Genomic DNA, 23,112 nt, shown 5'->3' with positions numbered 1-23,112 from the left:
CCTCTCATCTTACTTTCTGGTTCTCAGATTCCCCTTCACAGGAGAGGGCTCTCAGTGAAGCTGAAAAATTGACAATGAGGACTTGCCAATGTAGAAACATTTTATTTCATTTCAAAATGAAGCCATCATGATCTAAATACATTGGGAAAATTGAATTGTGTGCTTTGCCATGCTTTCAAGTGTTTTTGAATCTCAAGATTTTAAAGAAAAGAATAGCTTTCCAAACTGGTTCCATTGCAATCTTGACTTATATGACCAAGACTGCCACTCAAAGTCCCTTTCAGCTCTGGAACTTTATGATTTTTAACTGGCAGCTGGCATCAGATATCCCACACAAGGCAAATATTTGAGATGCCAGAGCTTCTAGGGGCAATAGGCCACTTCTGCAGCCTCTGTTGAATGAATGTTGATTGTCTTCTCATCCCAAAGTTCATGCTACCCCATGGACCATTGGGAAATAGCCAGTTGGGGCAGCGATAATTCAACCCTGTTAACTCTCACCGTAGTTCTCCAATAGATCTTTCTATCTCTGTAAGACAAAATATATAACCAGCTGTTCCAAATTTACGACTAGAAGGTTGAGTTTCTGGGAGCTGAACCAGTAGCAACCAAATTGCTACTCTACGATTTAACTTTTTCTCTGGGCAGCAAAAAGAAAATGATAGTAGAAATAATTAATTAAGCAGAAATAGTACAAAAAGTTGACTCTGTGTAATGTTTTTTTTTTTTTTCTGTGAGGAAGATCAGCCCTGAGCTAACATCCATGCCAATCCTCCTCTTTTTGCTGAGGAAGACTAGCCCTGAGCTAATATCTATTGCCGATCCTCCTCCTTTTTTTTCCCTTTTTCTCCCCAAAGCCCCAGTAGATAGTTGTATGTTGTAGTTGCACAATCTTCTAGTTGCTGTATGTGGGACTCCGCCTCAGCATGGCCGGAGATGTGGTGCGTCGGTGCGCACCCGGGATCCGAACCTGGGCCACCAGTAGTGGAGCTCGAGCACTTAACCACTAAGCCACGGGGCCGGCCCCCTGTGTAATGTTAATTATGATGATTAATACTATCATCTCTGGATTTTAGGTCACATATGAATGAAACAAATTATACTTAAATACAACTTGAAAGAAGCAATGGGTAAAAAGAAACCTTTCAAAGATATATTGACCTCTGTCATGTGTAACATTAATTTATAGAAAAATAATTTTGGCATTTGCTTCTTCTATAGACTTTCTAAAGTCTACTATAGACTTTCTAGTTTCCAAAGCTAACTTGACAGAGGCAATTTATTTCCTTGATTGCTGTGCTTCCAGGCCAGATGTTTCTCACTGGGGAACAGAGACACCCTGAGCTGGGGTTTCACGGGTCAATCATGTGAGCATCTCTCAAGAGAGGTTTGAGCATGAATGGAAATGTGCCACATAACTCATCCAATTGTACTATAAAGATCAAAACCAAAAATAAACTATCAACTAATCTCTAAATACCGTGTAAATGAAAGTGACACACAATTTATAATAGGATTTACATAATTAAAAATACCTAGATATAGATTAAATCCCTCTTTTACTTCAACTGTTATTAATTGCTGCTTAGTCTATGCATGGGAAATTACTTGACGCCTTTGAGCCTCAGCTTCTTCCTCGAAACGGGAAACATCTCCATCATAGGACTGTTGTGAGCACTGCGTGGCCATACACACATAAGTTCTTACAACGGTGCCCAACATACAAAAACCAAACAATCAATGTTAGCTACTTTTTCCCTTATTCTGCTGCAAGAAAGTTTTTCTCTCACCTATGCTTTAAATACTGCAAAATATCAAGCCTACCTTAGAGCTTCCTGTGTGCTTGCGAGCCTCAAAATAGCATTAGCATCAAAAGCCTCACTTGCTCATGACTTGGAGTACAAGAACGTGGGAGGATTTCGGAGAGACCAAGTAGATGGCTTCACGCACTGTAATGAGATCTTTCTTGCTAGATTTTCTTCTTCTGTCATTCCCCATAGAAATTTATTTCAGTTGTACAGAATTTTATTTCAGCTTACACTTCAGTATTATCTCTGTATTAAGTTCTTTCTAAAGTAAACAATTAGGTGAAAATTTCAGGATACCAAGAGATCTGGAGATTCCAAGGGTCATTGTGCAGCCCCATTTTGCTAATCAGGACAGCATTATGGCAACTTTCAGATATTTCCACCTAGCAGAGGGACATTTCTTTCTCCATATGCAATAGTAGTAATTATCATAGTGATAATGACAATGATGACAAATGTCATCAAGCACTTGCTCTGTGCCGAGCACACCTCTGTCTGAAGACCTCACATGAATTAACTCCTTTTATGCTAACATTAACCAGGGTGACCAACTTCTCTTGATTTTAGCTTTCTTGATTTTAGCTCTGCAAGTCTCAAGTTCTAGGAGCCACCTCAGGCCCAGGCAAAGTGAGATGGTTGTTCACCCTAAATAACCCTCAGAAATAGCTGCTCTTATTATTATTCCTGTGAAGTCACAGAGAGGTTATGTAACCTGCCCAAAGACACACAGCTAGTGAGTAGGAGAGTCTAACTCTTCACCACCACCTTGGAGCAGGACTGCACTTTGGATGTGGGGTCAGAGCAATTGGCCCTGGAATGGCTTCTGAGGGGAAGGCTCTGTCTCAGGGCAGAAACATTGGTATGAGAGCATCAAAGATTCTCCATCACGGTTAATGCACAAGTCTCTGTTCTTTGATAGCAACATAAAACAGCAAGCTGGCACAGTTTTTGAACAGTTTTCACATATGAAATTTGCAAGCATATATGCACCAAGAGACATTGCATTTCACTGTGCGTGATTAGATTTCAGCCCCTCATGTGCAGAATGTCCCATATCCTTCCTCAGCTGACTCCCCACCCTCTACGCTTTGCTGCGTGACTCTTAATAAGACTCTCTGATTTTTTTATTAGGATAAAATTTCTTTCTGCATCTGAGTCTTCTTGTTCAGTGTAGTTTTATTCTCTATCGTTACTTTTAGCTTATTGTAAGCTTACAAAATTTCACATTACAACTCGTATTTGCAGAGAAAATGTACCGTCATTTTGCCTAGAACTCATCATGAGCAAGTAACCACAGGTTAGTTAGGGAGAAATTAACTAAGAGCCCCTGTTTACATTTAATCCAGTCTGATCACTTGAATGGTACATTTAGGAAACAATCTCTCATTTGGATGAAAATGTTCTTTCTCTTACCCCTCCCATGCTTTTCTCTCTAAGGTGGCATCTGAGGGCAGGAGGAAGTGGGCTCTCTTTCCTTGTGCCTAGGGCTGGGGGGCAGGGACGGAGTGTCTTCTTGCCTAAAGGATAATGTCCTTTGCTTGCCTGATCGCCCTCTCCCAGCTGGCACACAGCTGATGTCTAGGCTGGTGTAATTTATCACCCAGGCACTGCACATGGGCAGGCCCATAGCTCTACCTGGCCAATCTAACCCCACGTCAGCCTAGTGCTAAGGTCCCCTCGGAGGCCTGGCTCAAACAGTTCTCTCAGCAGTCCGCTGTGCAGATCTTCCCACCCCCATGGTGATTTCTCTGAAGGCTGTCTAGCAAAAACCTCGGCTTCGTCTTCCACCTGTTCACTCCATAACAGAGACAAGGGTAGTCCATGAGATCTGAACCTCAGACCTCCTCTGCCTGCTCCAGGAGCTGTGCTTTCAACTAAGTTGTCTGCCCAATGTGTTGGTGCTGAGAGCCACCTGGGAGTGGATCTCCTTCCTAAGGGTCATCATTGCCCTCGGTGTTATCATAACTTAGCTGATATACTCCAGGCCCTACCTTCTCCAGGCTGAAAAGTTTAAAGATGGGGAAGTCAGGATCCACTTCTAATGGCTTCACACTTGTCTCTCTCCTTGTCTCCACAATCTCTCCTACCAGAACTGAAAAGTCTTCTCTTTTGCTACTTGGATGTTACGTTCTTCTCCCTAACAACCGTAGAACTGACCTGCTGCACTCCCTCCACACCACGGGTCTGTAATGTAAGTCCTCCGTGCTCAGGAGCTGATAGACTAAAAGGAGGTAAAGAAATTTCGAATATCCTTCCTCAAGGCAAAAGGTTTGCTTGCAAGGCTACTGTCATGCTTCATAACCCAATTTTGGCAGTCGAATTCTATCTTACCTTGTCCTTCTCTTTGTACTCCTATAACTGTCTAGTGTCCACCCCACCACCCCTCCCATGCCCACCCAACTGCCAGGTGGTGGAGGCTCAAGTGGATTAGGGCAAAGGTGATTTCAGGAAAGCAAAGGAGAAAAATATATTTAACACTAGCCCCACTGCCTGGTAATTTAGTGAGACATTACTTAAATTACTTGCTTTAACCAATATCAACTTTTTCATTGTATATGATTTTTCCTTTTCAAATTATGCAGGTAACACATGAATATAAACCATAAGGAGAGAATTACAATAATAGAGAAGTATATGGACTAAAAAGTGTGTGCTCCCCATGCCCAATCCCACTTCTCAACCCAGAATAACCACTGTCAATGGTTGATCTATAGCCTTACAGATCTTTCTCCCATGCATTTATATAAATATATGTGTTCATATACCAATATCTAATTTTGACTTTTTCCCCAAAATCAGAGCCAAAGAATAGGACTTTGTACACCTACAGTTCGTACATTTCTGAATAAACAATTACCAAATTACCCTTTTCTTGTCTGAATTTTATTTTCATTATTAAAGCAATCAGCTGCAAAAGAACTTTATTTCATTTTCCTGATGATTCAAAACAAAAGCATCTGTCGTGCTTGTTTGACAACTGGCTGGACCGTTTGCCATGACCGGGAAAGCGAGCCTAGTACTTTTGCTCTGGGTGGGAATGCTGCGCCTGTGCATGTAATATGGCCAGTGGCCAACCAGCTGCTGAGAAGGGACCGTGTATTTCTCAACCAATAATGTCATAAATGGAACTTGGTGAAAATGAGACAAAGTCTTCTCCCCCATCACCTTCGTGCTCTAAATTCTTCATCAAATGAGAAATTTTGTAGTTTTTCCCTAAGTACACGTCAGTTCAACGACTCACATTTTTGAGCACCTACTGCAGATTCAAGCCCTGGAAATAGCAAGATAATTAAAGCAATGTCTACTCTTAAAGAGTTATTTGATATCATTTCAAACAGTCATTTCAGAAATTCATCTTCACTTTTGAGAATCTATTTTTTTTTTACCTTGGAATATCTTTTCTTCTATTTCCTACATCAAAGTTATGAAATTGTTATTCTGTTCAAAACTTCTAAACTTTAATTTGGGAGTGATGAAGAGTACAGTTTTAGTCTAAGACAAAAATATATTCTGCAAATCATACGGAATTAAAGTTTAATAAGTGTCCACACTGGCTTATGATGCCTTCTTCCATTTTTTTCAGGCCAAAGCAAAATATTTTAAAGTGATAAGCCTGTTCTACATTTTTTCCCAAAATTGTAATTTACGGTTGACTTCAAAAACATGCTTTATTTTACCTACTTTGAAAAAGCTCTCATCAACAAATTACCAGTTTCATTTCCTCCTACTTTTTTTCTGTCCAATTTAGGATATTTATACAATTAAATGACAGTATTATTTATTCATTCTGGGTCAGTATTTTGAATTCCATGTCTTTGAAATACATCAAAGGAGAATTAAATGGAAGATGGAAGAAATGGCTTCCGTGGTTCCTGTCTGGCTAGTGTCAAGCAGGGGGAGGAAATCTACTCTAACAGACCCTGTTGCCATCTGTCCTGTGTTCGCACTGAGAGCAAGTCCTGGTACCCCTGGGCAAACATCCAGCCTGCTCTGGGCAGTCATCACAGACACACTTCTTCATGGGCCTCTGTACCCCTTATCAAACCACAGAATTTCAGAGCTAGAAAGTACATTCTAGTATGGCAGTTCCTCAAAAACTTAAACATAGAATTAACATATGATCTGGTACTCCCACTTCTGGATATATACCCAAAATAATTGAAATCAGGGTCTAAAAGTGATAGTTGCACACCCATGTTCATAGCAGCGTTATTCACAGTAGCCAAAAGATGGAAACAACCCACATGTCCCTTGATGGTTGAATGGATTAACAAAATGTTGTATACACATACAATGGAAAATTATTCAGCCTTAAAGAGGAACGAAATTCCGATACATCCTATAACATAAATGAACCTTGAAGACAAAATGCTAAATGAAATAAGACAGACACAAAAGGATAAATATTGTATGATTCCATTTATATGAGATAATTAGAGTACTCAAATTCATAGAGACAGAAAATAGAATGGAGGTTGCCAGGGGTTGGAGGAAGAGGGAAACAGAGAGTTATATTTTAACGTGTATGCAGTTTCAGTTGGGAAGATGAAAAAGTTCTGGAGATGGATGGTGGTGATGACTATACAACAATGTGAATGTACTTACTGCCACTGAACTGTACACCTAAAAATGGTTAAAATGGTGAATTTTGTGTTATATTTATTTTACCACAACAAGAAATCCTTACCGTCCAGGAGCTTACAATCTTGGAGCGAGAGAAAGATAATAAGCAAAAAAAAAAAAAAAAAAAAAGTAAAATTAAAAATAAGTAGATGAGCTTTTAATCTGCCCCTACAGATAAGAAGTCAGGGGACAGAGAGAAAAGATAAAAAGAGTCTACCCACTGATTCTCTGGTTGTCTGACTCCTGGGCTAAAGATTTTTCTGTTGAGCCATCCTTCCTTTTGGAGGTACTTCTATTACCTCTATTTTATCTGAGCCATTTGATAATGTACTGGAAAGAGAATAGGCTCTGGAACCTGGGTTCAAATTCCAGCTCAATTGCTTCCTGGAAGTTTGATCTTGAGAGTTCCTTCTCCACACAGTGGGAATAACAAGACTCCTTCACAAAGGTTCATGTCATTTACGACACTCACACCTGGGTACCAAGTAAGGAGTCTATGAGAGTTAGCTGCCTTCCTGCGAGTCCCTCAGAATGCCTCCTCTGAATCTGTGCTTATTTATAAGTTATGTTCAATGTGTAAATACTTTCAATCCAGCAATTTCAGCAAAGATATTCCTGTATTTAAGTTTTTATAAATCATTCTAGAACTATAGTTTGGATATGGAGAATGACTCCATTGAAAAACCTGGGAAACAAGCCAGATATATTTATTTGATCCATATTTAGCTGGGAGAGAACTTTCAAAGTGTACATTTGGTAAAGAACTCAAAACAAGAGCTAACTTATTCTTTTTTCCAAAAAATATAGCCAATTCTTTAATATTTCTGCTAGCTATAAAAAATCAAAACCATATTCTCTTTTTATTCTTAAAAGGCATTTACCTCTTAATAAAAAGTATATAATGGCATAGATTAATATTGGTGACCACTCTGACGGATGAGTTCTAAGTGCCTAGTCTCCCAAGAAGAATAGTGTGTTTCTCAGATCCAATATAGATGTTTAGAAAAACAGACACAGTCATCAACTAATAGCAGCGCATCACAGGGCATTAAAGTTACCACCACAGCCCTCCTCTTACCTGATTCCACAGCTTTCTCCCCCTCTAAGGAACTTAGAGCCTAGTCATTTTGATTATTTCCTCTGGTTTCAGAACACTCTCTTACTTCCTCCTACCATATTTGAGGATAAAAGAGACCAATTATTCCCATTTTACACAGGCCTATAAAGAGCTTCTCTTTGTAGATTTTCCATGGCCCTTTAGACTTATGAAAAGATTTGTCCTACTCCCAGGTTAGAACATTTTGCTGACTATGTAGTAATTGCATAGAAATTAATGCCATAGGTTTTATTTCTGGGCTGGACAACTTATGTGGTCTTGTTAAAGATATTGGCAATTTCTTTTGGATTGTCCGTCCTGTCCTTGCAGAAATTGTAGATGGCTCAGCTGGGGAGGCAGGTTCAAGTCCATTAGACAATGTGACTTTGAAGGCGGTAGTATCACTTTGTGAAGAAAACATGGGTCTTGCATTTTAATGAACTTGAGTCCAAACCCTGGTTCTGCATCTTGCTTGATTAAGTCACTTAACTCTCTGACCCTTTAACTTCTTAAGTGAAAATAGAGATAATAATAGATAATTATGAAAATTAAATGATAATTATAGAAAACATCAACAAAGTAATTGGTACAAAAGTAAATGCTAATATTAGTTATTGCACACATCAACTTGCTCTAATATTCTAAGTAATTCACACACACACACAAACTAAAATCTGATTTTTACTATGTTTTTTTGCTGAGGAAGATTCACCCTGAGCTAACATCTGTTGCCAATCTTCCTCTATTTTGTATGTGGGTCACTGCCACAGCATGGCTGACGAGTGATGTAGGTCCATGCCCAGGAACCGAACCTGGGCCACGGAAGCAGAATGTGCCAAACTTAACCACTAGGCCACAGGGCTGGCCCCGTGATTTTATTTTTGATTATGGTTTTGCTTGATTTAGAATTTCCACTAGACTGTTAAAATATTATTGTAAAATTATAACTCCTTTCTGAAACTTCATCAACTTCATGATGCCATTTAGGACTATTTCTAATTTAAAATGTTTTCCAAAATGCAAATTGGTATGCTTTCTAGATTTCTAATTTTTTTTTTTTTTTAGTATTTTACAACCATGAAACAACTAAAGAAGTATTTCTTTACCAGGATCATAACATAATAAGATTACTGGCATCCAAACACAACTAAAATACAAGTGGCTAAACTAAGGAAGAATGTTTTCATTAACAAATAGCCATATCTGTCATGCTAGATATGACAGTGTTGAGTGTTTAGTTTTGAGGGAAGCCTCTCTATGTCAGGCATTATGGTAGGTGCTAAATACACAAAAATTTTTAAGAGAGGAGGGAGGAGGAAGGGGAAGGAGGTGGGGGCAGGGGAAGAGAGAAAGAGAGGGAGAGAGAACTCTGCCTTCTATCGTGCACAGAGATAAAAATACTAACACAGTAGAGCCAGGCTTCTCACTGTTGATGTGGAAGCTTACAGATAAGCAAGGGGAGGAGGCTAGAATAATCCATGTGGTAACAGATTAGAACTGAAGTCATCAGTGTAAACTCATGTTTAGCTTAATATAGATACAGATGGTTACATATAGGAAAGTTTATAGATATGTGTACATCCACGGGTTAATGTACACACACAGTTTCTTTGCTCTGTCAGCTGAGAGGGCCAAGGAGCAATGACACCCCAGTAGCAACAAGCACACCTAGCACCCAGATCTTGGTTCCTAATACCATTCTCCAATAAAAGGAACCAGAACTCCTTGGAGAAACAGCTGATTCTAAGACAGGGGCAGGAAACATACAAAATGAGCCTAGAGCATCTTTCAGTGCCAGAAAGAAAGAAAGTGCTCAAAAAAAAAAAAAAAAACTAACCCACACATGCAATGATGGGGGCACATCAAATGGACACAAGAGCCAACTGAAAGAGCTCCCAATGGCCAAAGCTGAAACAATCAGAGCAACACAATGAGTAAAATAGTACTGAATTATAAAATAAATATCCATGAGTACATACTGATGGAATAATTGACCAAGTAATTTGAATGAAATAGCTGGAGGAGGGGGAGGGAAGGAGGAAGGGACCCATCTGTGCGGAAGAATTCCACATAACTTACGCAGCTATTCCGCTCTCAAGGAGCAGCGCTAAGTTCCCCCCCCAAGTGTGGGCTGCACATAGTGACTTCCTTTCACAGAGCACAGCATGGAAAGTGGGAATAAAGAGTAATTTTACAGTGGAGAAGCCTGGTAAACACCACCTAGCCATGTGATAAAGCTCAACATCAACAATCATAAGTCATGTTGATCAAGTTTACTCTTGATATGACATGATGAAAATAGCTCTTTACCTTGTGGTCTTCCTCCTCAAAACTCAAAATCTCAGTCTAATCGTGAGAAAAACAGACTATTCCCAACTGAAGGACTACAAAACACCTGACAAAAGTACCCCTCAAAACTGTCAAGGTCATCAAAAACAAGGGAAGTTTGAGAAATTGTCACAGCCAAGAGGAGCCTAAGGAGATGTAAGGAACAAATGTCATGTAGTATCCTGAATGGGATCCTGGAACAGAAGACGGACACTAGGTATAAACTAGGGAAATCTGAATAAACTATGGACTTAAGTTTATAATATTGTATCAATATTGGTTCATTACTTGTAACAAATGTACCATACATATTAAGATGTTAATAATAGAGGAAACTGGGTGTGTAGTATATGGGAATTCTCTATACTATATTCATAATTTTTCTGTAAATCTAAAAGTGTTAAAAACAAAAATTTGTTTAAAAATATTAACAAAATTTTAATATGGCACAGTGAATGCAGTGCAGGAATAAAGGCATACAAACTGTGGGAGAAAAGTAGCAGAGGAAAAAAACAATTCCATAATGATTCTTAAAAATAGACTCAAAAAGAAAACCAAATGTTCTTGTATTTTGTATCATGCCTTTAAATTTATTCATGTGTAAAACATATATATTTTGGGTATTTCCACTTACAATACATTATATTATACAATTATTGATGCTCAAGTTAACTTCAGTCTTTATAAAGACAAAACAAAGTCTTTTGATTGTTAGGAAAATAAGCCACAATCTACCAAAAGTAAAGAAATAACAGTCAGATTTGGTCGAATATGGAAAGCATTTTATGTTTAGCAAAGCATGACCTCCTCTCTCTTCAACATAAGTCTAGAAAAACAAATAACCCTTTGGGCATCAATTGTGTCTTAATCACCCGGATACACTAAACTTACCACCTAGAATTACCTTGAACATGCATGTCTTACATGATTTTTTTCAGGGCGTTCCCTACACTTAAAATACTTGTCTTTCTCATACTTTTCTGAGTTCAAAATCTTAATCATCTTCAAGGTCCACCTTACATATCTCCTCCCCAATGAGAACAAGCTGATCTCCGAGAGGTCATAGTTGTATGTCCCTCCGTTATCCATGGACTTAAAACAATTTACCGCCATTGTTTATAGATGTTTCTCCCATTTGTCTGTAAGCTTCTTAAGAGCAGAATCAACATCATGGCCCGTCTTGCTCCCTGCACAGGGTCTTACATTCATTCATTCATCCAACAACCATTTATTGCATGCCTACCATTCGATACTATGGAATGAACAGGAGAGAGAAAATTACAGAGAAAAGTTGACAACTAAATGTTAATGTTGTGGGGAAATTTCCTCACTAGGAAAGCTCTGAAAAAAATGAGGAGAAAATTATCGATACAGGCCAGCGTTACTGAAAGTATTAACAGAAGCCTATATCACAGAACTGATTTATTTTTTCAGCCAGTGTGTATGCTTCTAATTTCAAGGTATCTCTCTTCTACCACTTTGCCCATTTTATGTGATCTAGGATCCCTGTGGTTTGTATATAGAAAGCTGGTAGACTCAGTGTGAGTAAAAGAAATCTAACCAATGTTCATTTTCAAAAGAATACAGGGACGAGCAGTAAGAATTTAGGGGAAGGAAAAAGACAAAAATTGTTTTTTTAAGGCAGAGGCCTGAAGTACGACTTATGACTGTCAAGCAACTGTGTGGGTTCTTAGAAAAGAATTTGTTTCCTTTTGAAACCTTCTATTAAAGCAAAACCCATTGCTGTCTCAATGTCTACCTTACAGCTAGACCAATTTCAAATACCATTGGTGTGTGTGCTCTGCTAGAATACTTGGTTTCCTATTTCTCTAGCATTAATTTAAGTTCAATTTTTCAGAGCACCAGTACCAAAAAAATATTTTTAATTACCATCATCAAACAATTTCTGATTTTAAGTCGATATTGTGCTACATTCTAGTCTCTGAGGTCTGTCTTTCTCAGTGCCGGGCCTCCTGTCTTTTCCACTGAATCTTCAAGCACTCTTTACATCCCATGATCCCTTCACTCACAGAATGTAGAAGTGATGTCTGATTTTATACAAGGATGTTGAATGCTCAACCCCCCAATTTTTTTTCATTCCTAAAAACAATTAACTTCATGAAAACTAGTCCTTTTCCATACCAATGTTTCAGAATCACAGAAAGCTATTCATTATTAAGATTTCTGTATATATTTCTAAATTGCCCTGAAACTTTATTGTCTTGTTTCCAGTGTCTTCTCCTCTAATCTCTCATTGGCCACTCTCCCTTAACTCTTCCAACTCTTCCCAAAAAACCTATTATTCCTTCACCCCTGAGCCCTGACTCCCTTCTCTAGGGACCTCTGTACACTCTCATAGGTGGGCATTGACTGCTACCTTAATAGGGTCTCCAACAACTTTTAATAAACTCTAATCCATTTCCATTTTTAGGAGTAGGGCATACTGAATCTATTAATTTTCAAAATATTTCATTTAAAATGTCAGATTAATTCTGAAACAATAAATACCCTATTAGCTATCAGTATGTCTATAGATTTTAAAATCCTCAGCATGGTAGAGCCCAAAGCATCCCAATGTGGCATCAGCTTGGCTAAGTTCAAATCCTGGCTCTGCCAAGGCTGTGACAGCCTTGAGCAATATTTTCAGGAGCCCTGAGCATCATTCATCTGTCCAGACACTCTCTCTGGAGCATCTATTGTGTACCGTGTCACAGCGGTGAATGATACAGACACAGCGGTTCACTAAGCTGACCCTCTAATGGGCTAGCTAAGCTTCCTCATCTTTAAAATAGAAATAACAGGGCCAGCCGGGTGGTGTAGCGGTTAAGTTCGCGTGCTCCACTTCAGCGGCCTGGGGTTCACTGGTTCGGATCCTGGGCGCGGACCTACTCACTGCTCATCAAGCCATGCTGAGGTGGCGTCCCACATAGAGCAACTAGAAGGATGTACAACTATGACATACAACTATCTACTGGGGCTTTGGGGAGAAAAAAGGAAGAAACGAGGAAGATTGGCAACAGATGTTAGCACAGGGCCAATCTTCCTAAAAGAAAAAAAATCTTAAAAAAAATAGAAATAACAACATTCATTTTGTAGAGTTGTAAAACTTACATGGCTCCTCCTACATGCGGCTCCTCACCACCTCAGCTGTACACCACCACCACACTCCCCCACTTTCTTGTCCCTAAAGGATGCTCTCATTAAGTTTCCCTGCTGAAGCTCTTCAAGATGAAATGACCTTTTCAAACCAGAGCAGGCCAGTTCCCAGGAAGCCACACTCTGGCCAGAGTTGTTCTGGAGGCTGTCTCTGTGACCCCCGCACAACCAAGAGAACAATGCTCTTGGTTCATGGCGTACCATCCACTGCCCAGAAAATGCCTAGGTTTCCTCCATCTGTGTGCTTATTCTTCCCAGGTTACCATGTCAAGGTGCCAGGTATCATGTCAATCAGATGGATATGACGTGGGGTCTCCCTTTTTATTGGCGAGACGTTTTTTTTCTTCCATGTGAGTTGCTTGGAGATTCCTCATGCATTGTTAATTAATATAAGAGAAAGATAAATAGAATACAACTTGTTTAAAGCATCTCCATTTAAATCTACATTCCATGAAATGGATCCACTCCTAAATACACTGTTGTTTGGAGTTATTAGTTCACAGACTAAAAACTGAAGAATGTATTTTTAAAGGTGTTTGTGTGTTGAAGTATATAGTGTAACTCTGGTAAGAATCTAATGTTTAATGCTATGTGTATTTGTTTCTAGATTCTGTTAGAAGTTGTGTAGCAAAATTGTTCTTCACCTGCTCCCTGAAGGGTCATTACTGTCTATACAGCAAATCAAGTTTCATTCTCATCAGCCAAGAACCTCAGCCATGGATCCAGATCATGTTTCTATTTCAGCAGGTGTGTATAATTCATGTTCAGCGTGGCTTCTGAATGAGCCGGTGGGGCATGAGTTTATAATCATTTTTACTGAATTATTCTTTGACCAGAGTTGAAAACAGCAATACATACACATTCCATTAATAATTTTTTAACATGGATTTTCTATATTTCAGGATAGTTTTCTTATAAGATGCCCTGGATTAGTAATCAGGAGGCTAAACCTATTAATATTAATATCTTAAATATCCTTACCTTTAAAAAAGAAGAGTAAAAGGGAAAGTACTTTTTGTTAAACAACAACAAAAACAGCTTATTTGGGGGAATAGCTTTCCTTATGTAGAGCTAGTCTTTCTTTCTCCATAGTCTTCCAATCTCCAATCAATTTTAGTGTCAATGTATTCTTGTTGACATCGCCAAGATTCTGGAATGCCACTTTTTTTTCCACGGAATATAAGTATATAGGTGAAATTACGTAAAGAGGAACTTTCAACTTAACAATGAAGAATCGGATGCAAAGATTTTAGCATCAAAAGAGCTTCTTATTTGGAAATATTTATCTTATATACATTAAACTTTCACTTAAAATTTGAATATAGGTTATAAAATGTTAGTAATAGAAGGGATCTTAGACATTTTTTACAGATAAGAAAATCGAAAGGCAGAACTCAGACCATCTGACTCACGACCCAGTGGTCTTTTCATTGTCGCACATGTGTTAAAAATAAAATAGGGGGATGCAGGCAGGAGCAGGGAGGGCAGAGGCAGAAGAAAACAGAATGCAAATGTTAAAAGATGGTGAAAAATTAGGCCAAGTGATCATATAGTATTTACTTCTACTAATAAAATATTTCTATAATAGCCCCTATAAAAGTCACCAACCAGATAGTTATATTTCTTTACAAAGTAAAGGCAGACTTAATAAGAAAATGAATTTTAATGCTGAATATATCATAATCATAAAGTGGAACTGTAGTAATTGAGACAGCTTAGATGTGCCTGAGGAGTACCATCTTTTCCTGTATAAAGTCTTCTTAAGAATGCTTAATGACATCTCACACGTGAATCAAACTGAATGTGAAGATAAAAAATAGCATTAATTTTTCCTCCTTTTCTTGAAATAATGACCTTATATTTCTTATACTTTACTTATATTTTTCAACTAGTTTTCATCAGTGATTTTGTATCTGGTTTCATCTTTGGCTTTGTTCTTAACAGTTGTCAGTTTTCTGAAAACAAACCAAGAAAACTTGATTTATTTTTGCCCCTTCAGTCTTATTTTATTGATTTAGTCTAATTCTTTGTCTTTCTCTTTAAGCAAAATCACCAAAAAGTATCTGTTTATGTTGCTTTTCTTCTTTGTTCATTTTACTATAATGTTTCCTTTCTTTCCCACCATCTTTGATGTTGTGTGACATGGGTGAATCCTGACTTTGGGGTAAATGAAAATCAGATCTTTGACTTGATACCTATAAACCCAGATCACACATGTATTGCATCCTGGGTCAGACTCTTTCTCTCCTCTGTCAATTTAACACATTCATGAAGTTCTCAAATTCACAGATTCCAGTCTAAATGGTCCTCTTTGGAGTGATGTTTAATTATATCAGATCCTGCTCTTCTTTAAGTGAAAAATTATATGCTGTGTAAGTTTCTGATAATAATCAAGAAATTCCCAGATGTGTCCACATTATGGGTTGTATAATCAATCTGTTACTGGCTCTTAATCTTTTTTAATCTGTAGACCACTTACTCGGAGTATAAGATCCTCCAACTTTTCCCACTCAGTACAAGAAACAGTTCATCTTGATGATAATAATTAGATTTTTCTAGGAAAAAACTTATTAATATTTATTTACTAAATAGAAACTTTGTACACACAGACTACCTAGAGACTCTTATAAGTCAATGCTTAGACAGTCATTGACATAGAAAATAGGATTTTATAAGCCAATATCATTAATTTATCATACCTCACACATAAAGGATAATATATACGGTATTATATGTATAAAAATAATATTTTATGCCCTTTATTCAGGTTCTACCTGTTTCTATAAAATTGTTCCCCTGAATTGAAACACTTCTCACATTTATAGATATAACATCACAATATGTAAGTGACTATTAATAAATATACAAACAGTTTAAATCATCCTTTGAAAATTTCAGTTTCATTGGCTTAAGTAAAATACATGTAAATGTGGGCCGGCCCGGTGGCTTAGCGGTTAAGTGCATGCACTCCGCTACTGGTGGCCCGGGTTCGGATCCCGGGCGTGCACCGATGCATCGCTTCTCCGGCCGTGCTGAGGCTGCGTCCCACATACAGCAACTAGAAGGATGTGCAACTATGACATACAACTATCCACTGGGGCTTTCGGGAAGGAAAAAAAGGAGGAGGATTGGCAATAGATGTTAGCTCAGAGCCGGTCTTCCTCAGCAAAAAAAAAAAAAAACAGGAGGATTAGCACAGATGTTAGCTCAGGGCTGATCTCCCTCACACACACACACAAAAAAATACATGTAAATGTGATTTTCTTTACGTTAACAATCTCATTGTCCAAAACTTAGAGTATCTTAAAGTTCTAAGACTATTCACGCGTTATACATTTCAGAATTAAAAGTGTTTGTTTCCCCCACACACCTGCTCACACCGTTCATATTTGAGTAATTGCATAATGAACTCTTAGTTATTTAATTTTTATTCTTCACGATATAGTCTATATAAATAGACTTGATATTTGTACTCTATTTTTAATTTTATACCTAATTCTCAGATCTTCAAAAAATTAAAAATGAATATTTATATTAACCATTTTCCAATTAAGTAACATGCGTGGGAAATGATCAAGGTGAATACTATGTTACAAGGTTAGGCGTATTGATAGAGATCAATATCAACTGCCTTGAAAATCCTATTCAATAATTTTAATTTCCTGTTAAAAAATGAAAAGCTTGAAATGTATCATATGTTTGATCTTCAAGATGGATTTCTTTGTTGTTTTATTTAAATTTAAACCATGTTAAAGTTCAAACCAAGCCTAAATTGTGCCTTGTAGTCAATCAGACAACGTTGTTGGGACGAGAGATAATATGTTCTGTTTTTCTCATCACTGCCCTTTCAGAGCCTGTTTCCTGAGCCCCTGTCCATACAGAGTCGTTCTGTGCAATTTCTCAGGGCTCTGTGGGAGAAGACCCAGGCAGAGGGTGCTCACAGCTTTGAAACAGCCATAGTGGAGTCCACATTTCCACAGCAGAAGGTAAGTGTTTCTTTCCTTGGACATGTTATTTTAAACCAAGGTTCAAGATTATCTTGAAACAGTTTGCCTTTTCTTAACAGTTCAATTTTTTTCCTTCTTTCCTTTACTTTCTTTTATCATTATCAGAAAATGCTTATTAAGTAATGGTTTTCATGTGGTGCTGTAGTGGACTCAGGACAGAGAGAGCTCAGTCCACAGGGTCACTGTCTGTCATGACCTTGTTAAATTAACCTTTGTTAAGTAGAGCACAGGGTGCCAGACAGTAGGCCCAGGTTCAACAAGAAGCCACAAGGGAAACTCATACAGAGAAGTTTATTATTCACAAGTCCTGGAGGAAGTACATGGCATGCCTCGAGGGGCCACATGGGGAGGCCACGGCGTGGTGTAGGCAGAGAGAGAGAGAGGCAGGACCTGGGGCACATGATTTTATTAGCACCCATGGGTGGAGGGCTTTGGGATTCCCCGGCTGATGCTGGATGGTCAATTCAAACCAAATACAGCAGGGTTTCTGTGAGCTCCACGAGGGTCTCATCTAACAGTAGCACAGGGGAAGGCCCTGGGAGGTGGAGGAGACTGTGGAAGTCATGTCAGGATCTTTCATTTGCTTGTGCCTCTGAGGGCTGTTATCTAGGGCACGCGCTTGCCTGAGGGTCTAGTGTCTGTTTAAGGGCCCCGGCAGGCCGCTTGGCCAAACAAAATGGATGCTGAGGCAACAATACCGTAGAGCAACTAAGCTAAACTCTCAACATTGCCCTGTAGGCTCATCAGCTGACATAATACAGCCCATTTAGAGCCACACAAAAACTACACGCATGGTATGGAATAGAAAACATTTTACAAAAGAAAACTGTGGACTCCAGGATTGAAAGGGAAAGAGCCTCGAGGAATTGGGCTCTAGGTTCTTTGGTGCTTTTCATTCTCTCCAGGCTTCTTCTCATCCCATCGTCCTCTGCAATCACCAGGAACATGAAAGAAAAGGGGGGCAGGAAGAGAGGGAGCATGGTCAGTGTGCGAAAGAGCTCTATTGAGGCAGGCAAGTGTGATTTGAGAGACAGAGCACTTTAGGGGTGTGGAAACAGGGGTGTCGCTCTCAGAACACAGTCGACTGAGACCTCCTGAGCAGGCCCCCAAACTGGGAACACACCAGAATGTGGACCTACACCCATCCACTTGACAGAGTGAAACTGGAAGTGGACGGGCACGCAGGCCTGGGTCTGGAGAGAATGGCCAGAGGATGCCTGACTGCAGACAGGAAAGCCCCTTGGTGGGAATGAAGGCCTGACTAAAGGTGGAAGTTGTAGGAAGAGGATGGATTCAAGAGCTATTAAAGAAGTAGAATCAATAGGACGTGGAGCCTGGTAAGGAAAGTGGAAGAACCAAGGATGACCCCAGGCGCATCGTGTGGCTGAACGGATGATGGCACCATCCTGAAAAAGAGAGACCACAAAGGAAGCTGATGTGGAGGGAGAAGCAAAGCCATTCTGGTTCACATATTTTGAGTCTGAGTTGTTTGTGTAGATAAGCAGGCGGTGACGGTGGTTGGAACGCCAGCATGGGGCCCGGGAAGAACGCAGGACAGGGGTATGGATCTGGGAGTCACAGGGAGCACTTGACGTCCCGGCAGCAGCTTGTCTGGCTCACTCAGGGGCAATGCATATAAGAACGGAGGATGGACATTGATCTCTCCTTAGTAAATACTACCAGCTTCTCTAAGCCCTTCCCATGCTCAGAGTCTGGGTATTCTTATTTTGCCTTCAAGAAAGCCCAATAATAAGTATTAGAAGCTTACTGGGCGAACCAGAGGTTCTGAAAGTATATGATCATGGTCTCTGTCCTGGTTTCACTATTGAGAAGGGGAACAAACATACCAATATTAAATAAGTTCAAAGTAGAAAATTAATCAAAAACTGTTATATCGTAAAACTAACTCAATATCTCATAAGTGCTGAAGGATAGTAAAAGGAAGAGAAATGGGTGGGATTAACCAGAAACTTGTTTAGAATGGTCTGTAAGACACTGAAGATGCATCCAACTATTGCATCACTATTTTTTGGCTTTGGTTTGAGAATTAGACATGCGGTATTAAGAATAAAGAAAATGCCATCATTGCATCAATGCAAAGTAGAATGGAATTCTTTGCATATTTCATTCAAATTTTAAACTGCTGCATCATGTTTAAAGACAATGCTTCAAATTCTTAGAAATTTTTCATTGAATTGTATTTAAACTAGAGGCAACTAGTAAATTAAAACTTGGCAGGCTGCTTCAAGTCCTAAGAGATTTTAAAAAAAGAAAACTTGGCAAATCAGTTTTGCACATGCTCACAAGTATACTTGTTCATATTTCTTCTATTTTATACCAATAAATAGTCCTCTAGGGAAAAATTAACTGCAAACCAAAATGTTTTTGAAATTTTAAGGTTTTGCAATTTCGTTCATTCATAAGTAATAGAAAAAACTTTGATATCTGGAATGTACATTATGTGGCAAAGTTATCTGCCAGAGTTTTTCTCAATTAAATTGATTTTCTTCTATTTTTTATGAAGTGTTCTGCCCGGTAAGTTCATAATATCTATGAGAATGGCCCAAAGTCTGCTTTATTTTCACCATGTGTGAAAATACACTAGTGATTTGGAAGTGATAAGCACATGTGTATCTGCTGCTATGTGGGGGTAAGACTGCAGCCAAGTGGATTTAGGTACACAAAAAAAGAAGAAATTCCTGAGAAAATGCCTGAATCTCTCTAGAATATAATGCTCTGGAGGGTTTGTTACTGTGATTGGTTTTTAATTGAATCTGGGAATTTTAGAACTAAAAATCAACAGTAAGATATTTAATAAACTACAGACTACTTGAGGGCAGGGATTGCACCATGTTTACCATTGTATTTGCAGCATCACGTAGAGCCTGGCTCTCAACAAATAATGGGTACCAACTGAGTAGATAAATGAATCCTGTCATTTTCAGATGTTAAAACTGGAAGCAAAGCAACCCGCTGAAGGTCACATAGCTAGTCAGTGGCAGAGCAAAAACATCAGGGCTGTCACCAATATATCTAGTACTTCTCTACTCTGGCATGTAAGAAGATGACATTTCCCTGCCTCTTGAAGTAAGGCTTGGCCATGTGACTTGCTTCAGCCAATGAAATATGAGAAAGGATACATGTCACTCCAGACAGAAGCTTTTAAAAGCCAGTGTGTGCCCTCTTTTCCCTACCATAATAATTGTAGAAGCAAATGTTGATACTGAGTTGCCAGAAGATAGACACAGCCTGGAATTCCAAGCCACTATGTGGAGGACTGCGCTCTGGAAAGCCACCCAGACCTACCACACACTTTGCATGAGGAAGAAACAATCTCTTGTCTTGTTAAAGACAAGTTTTGGTGTTAGTCATGGTAGCGTAACCTACCTATCTTGACTCGTACTTGCCTACCAGAGTACTCAAACATGTTGGCTTAGAAGCCAGACTACCTGGATTTAAAATCTGGCTCTGCCACTTTCCAGTTCTGAGGCCTTTGGCTTTGTGCCCCAGTTTCTTTGTCTGTACAGTGGTGATAACATTAGTACCTACCTCACAGAGCTTTGAGGATTGCATGAATTAATACATAGAGAGCTCTCAGAACAGTGGCCACCATTGTGATCTCTCAATAAATGTTAGCTAATATTCTGATTCCTAGCCAATGTTTCTCTCTCTCTCTCTCTCTCTCTTTCTTTAAAAAATAATACGAGGGGCAGGCCCAGTGGCAAAGTGGTTAAGTTCATGCGCTCAGCTTCAGCGGCCCAGGGTTTGCAGGTTCGGATCCCAGGCATGGACCCACGCACTGCTCATCAAGCCATGCTGTGGCGACATTCCATATACAAAATAGAGGAAGATGGGCACAGATGTTAGCTCAGGGCCAGTCTTCCTCCCAAAAATAAATAAATGAATAAATAACACGAATTCAAATCTGTCTTAGATGCATTAAGAGAGGTTCAGAATAGAGGGAGAAAGATGAACCTCAAGGATAATCTCTCAAGTTATTGTACTTTTCTAATTTCATCAGACCAACATTATCAGAAAACATTCTCCAAATGTCAAACATGACTTTTCAGTATAAAATTCAAATTATCATTTGCAAACTATATATCAATTTCACAAAGAAGTAGACATGTGAAAATCCTTATATAATATAATGCTATAGTGCTTTGTAAATTACAAAAATATAAGAGAAGTTTAATATTAGTATAATGCATCAATTCAATGGTTCAATAAGAAAAAAATCATCTTTAGATACTTAAATGTAATTTGATGAAATTCAACATCTGTTTTTAATAAAAAATTTTTATTAAAAAATTCTATTAAAAATTTTATTAAATGTCTGTCTCTCTAATTTGACTGGTTTCCCAGGAAAGTGTATGCTTGCCCTTGTACACCAGCACCCAGAACATCACCTAGCACATAATTGACACTCAATGATATGTATTGACTGAATAGAATTAGCACTATGACTAGAAATGGAAAAAAGTTTCCTTGGCATGATAAATATTTATCTTATAACAACAGAAAAATTATACTTAGCGGTGAACTACTGAAGATGTTTTTATTAAATACAAAAAAACAGAATACCCACTATAATCTTTATTACTTAGTATTATTCAAAAACATTGGCCAATACGAGAATCTAACTTCCTTGAGAGCAGGGATCTTGTCTGTCTTGTTCACACAGAGTCTTGGGTGTCAAAAGAGCATGCCTGGCTCATAGTAGGCATTAAAATAATCATCATAATAATATGTTGAATAAATAGAATACAAGACAGAAATAAGGAGTATACTATTTAAAAGAAGGATACAAAATCAAAGTTACTTTCAGATAATATGAGAATCAAAAGAAAACTATTAGAATCAATAATATGCACCAGCAAAACAATAATAGTTAACTTTTGCTAGGCATTTAGAATGTGCCTGTCACTGTCTTGTGCACTTAATATCAATTATTTCACTCAAACCCTGTGAGATATTATTAATATTAGTATTCCCATTTTACAAATGAGTAAACTAAGTAGAAGAGAGATTGGTTTATTTTCTCAGTCACATAACAATGGAGAGAAATAAGACTTGAATAAACATAGTGACATACAAGGTTCCTAATTGGGAATAATGAATATAGTGCTCCTCCCTTATCCACAGTTTCACTTTCTGAGGTTTCAGTTACCCATGTCAACTATGGGCAGAAAATATTAAATGGAAAGTTCCAGAACCAAACAATTCATAAGTTTTAGATTGTGCGCTGTTCTGAGTAAGGTGATGAAATCTCGTGCCATCCTGCTCTCTCCCTTCCGGGATGTGAATCATCCCTTTGTCCAGTATATCCACACTGTATACACTACATGCCAGGGTGGTTCCAGTCATGCACTGGGGGTCTTGGAATGCATCCCCCTCAGATAAGGGGGGACTACTGTGCTACAAAGGTACTAATACTGCCTCAGTTAATTAACAGGTTAACTGAATTCCAACTTAAATTCCAGCAGGATGATTTTTGATACTTTAGGAGGTGATGGTAAAATATAACCAGAAGGAAAAACAGGTGAAATTAGTTTTAAAATTTTTGAGAGAAAAAAAAAAAGAGAGGACTTCCTTACATATTAAAACATACTATAAAAACTGTAGTCATTAAATCATTCCACTTTTAGGGCAAGAATTACATAAAGATAAATGGAACAGACTATGTAGTCCAGAAACCGACACCAATACATACACATAATCAGTTAACGTTATATAATTGTTTAACTACATATAAAACAAGTTAAACTTAAAAATAAAAAATAGAAAAAACTAGACCAGTTAAGCAAGATGAATAAGCTCTAGAGATCTGCTCTGGCCATTGTACCTATGGTCAACAATAATATATCGTACACTTAAAAATTTGTTAAGAGGGTAGATCTCATGTTAAGTGCTTTTTCTATAATAAAATAAAATTTTAAATAAATAAATTTTTTAAAACTAGAAAAAAAAGAGAATAGATATCAAAATCCTAGAGCTAACTTTATACATATAGAAAAATGTGAAGGCATTTTCTATACTTAGAAATTAGACACGGATGCCTACCATCACCCTCAACATTAACATTTTACTGGAG

General features: G+C 38.3%; 1 protein-coding gene across 1 annotated transcript in view; it reads left to right on the top strand.

The window, feature by feature from the left end:
- VEPH1 (ventricular zone expressed PH domain containing 1) overlaps positions 1-23,112 on the top strand; it is a 206,603-nt gene that overhangs the window by 140,531 nt on the left and 42,960 nt on the right. Inside the window, exons 10-11 of the mRNA XM_014796244.2 lie at positions 13,619-13,758; positions 16,863-16,997. Coding sequence (XP_014651730.1) covers positions 13,619-13,758; positions 16,863-16,997 — 275 coding nt within the window. The remainder of the gene's footprint in view (positions 1-13,618; positions 13,759-16,862; positions 16,998-23,112) is intronic.

Source organism: Ceratotherium simum, chromosome 15 (assembly GCF_057802395.1).
Source record: "Ceratotherium simum simum isolate JZ-2026a chromosome 15, ASM5780239v1, whole genome shotgun sequence".
NCBI classification, from domain to species: domain Eukaryota; kingdom Metazoa; phylum Chordata; class Mammalia; order Perissodactyla; family Rhinocerotidae; genus Ceratotherium; species Ceratotherium simum.
Note: the sequence above shows the minus strand (reverse complement) of the source record. Positions and strands in the feature narration are given on the sequence as shown.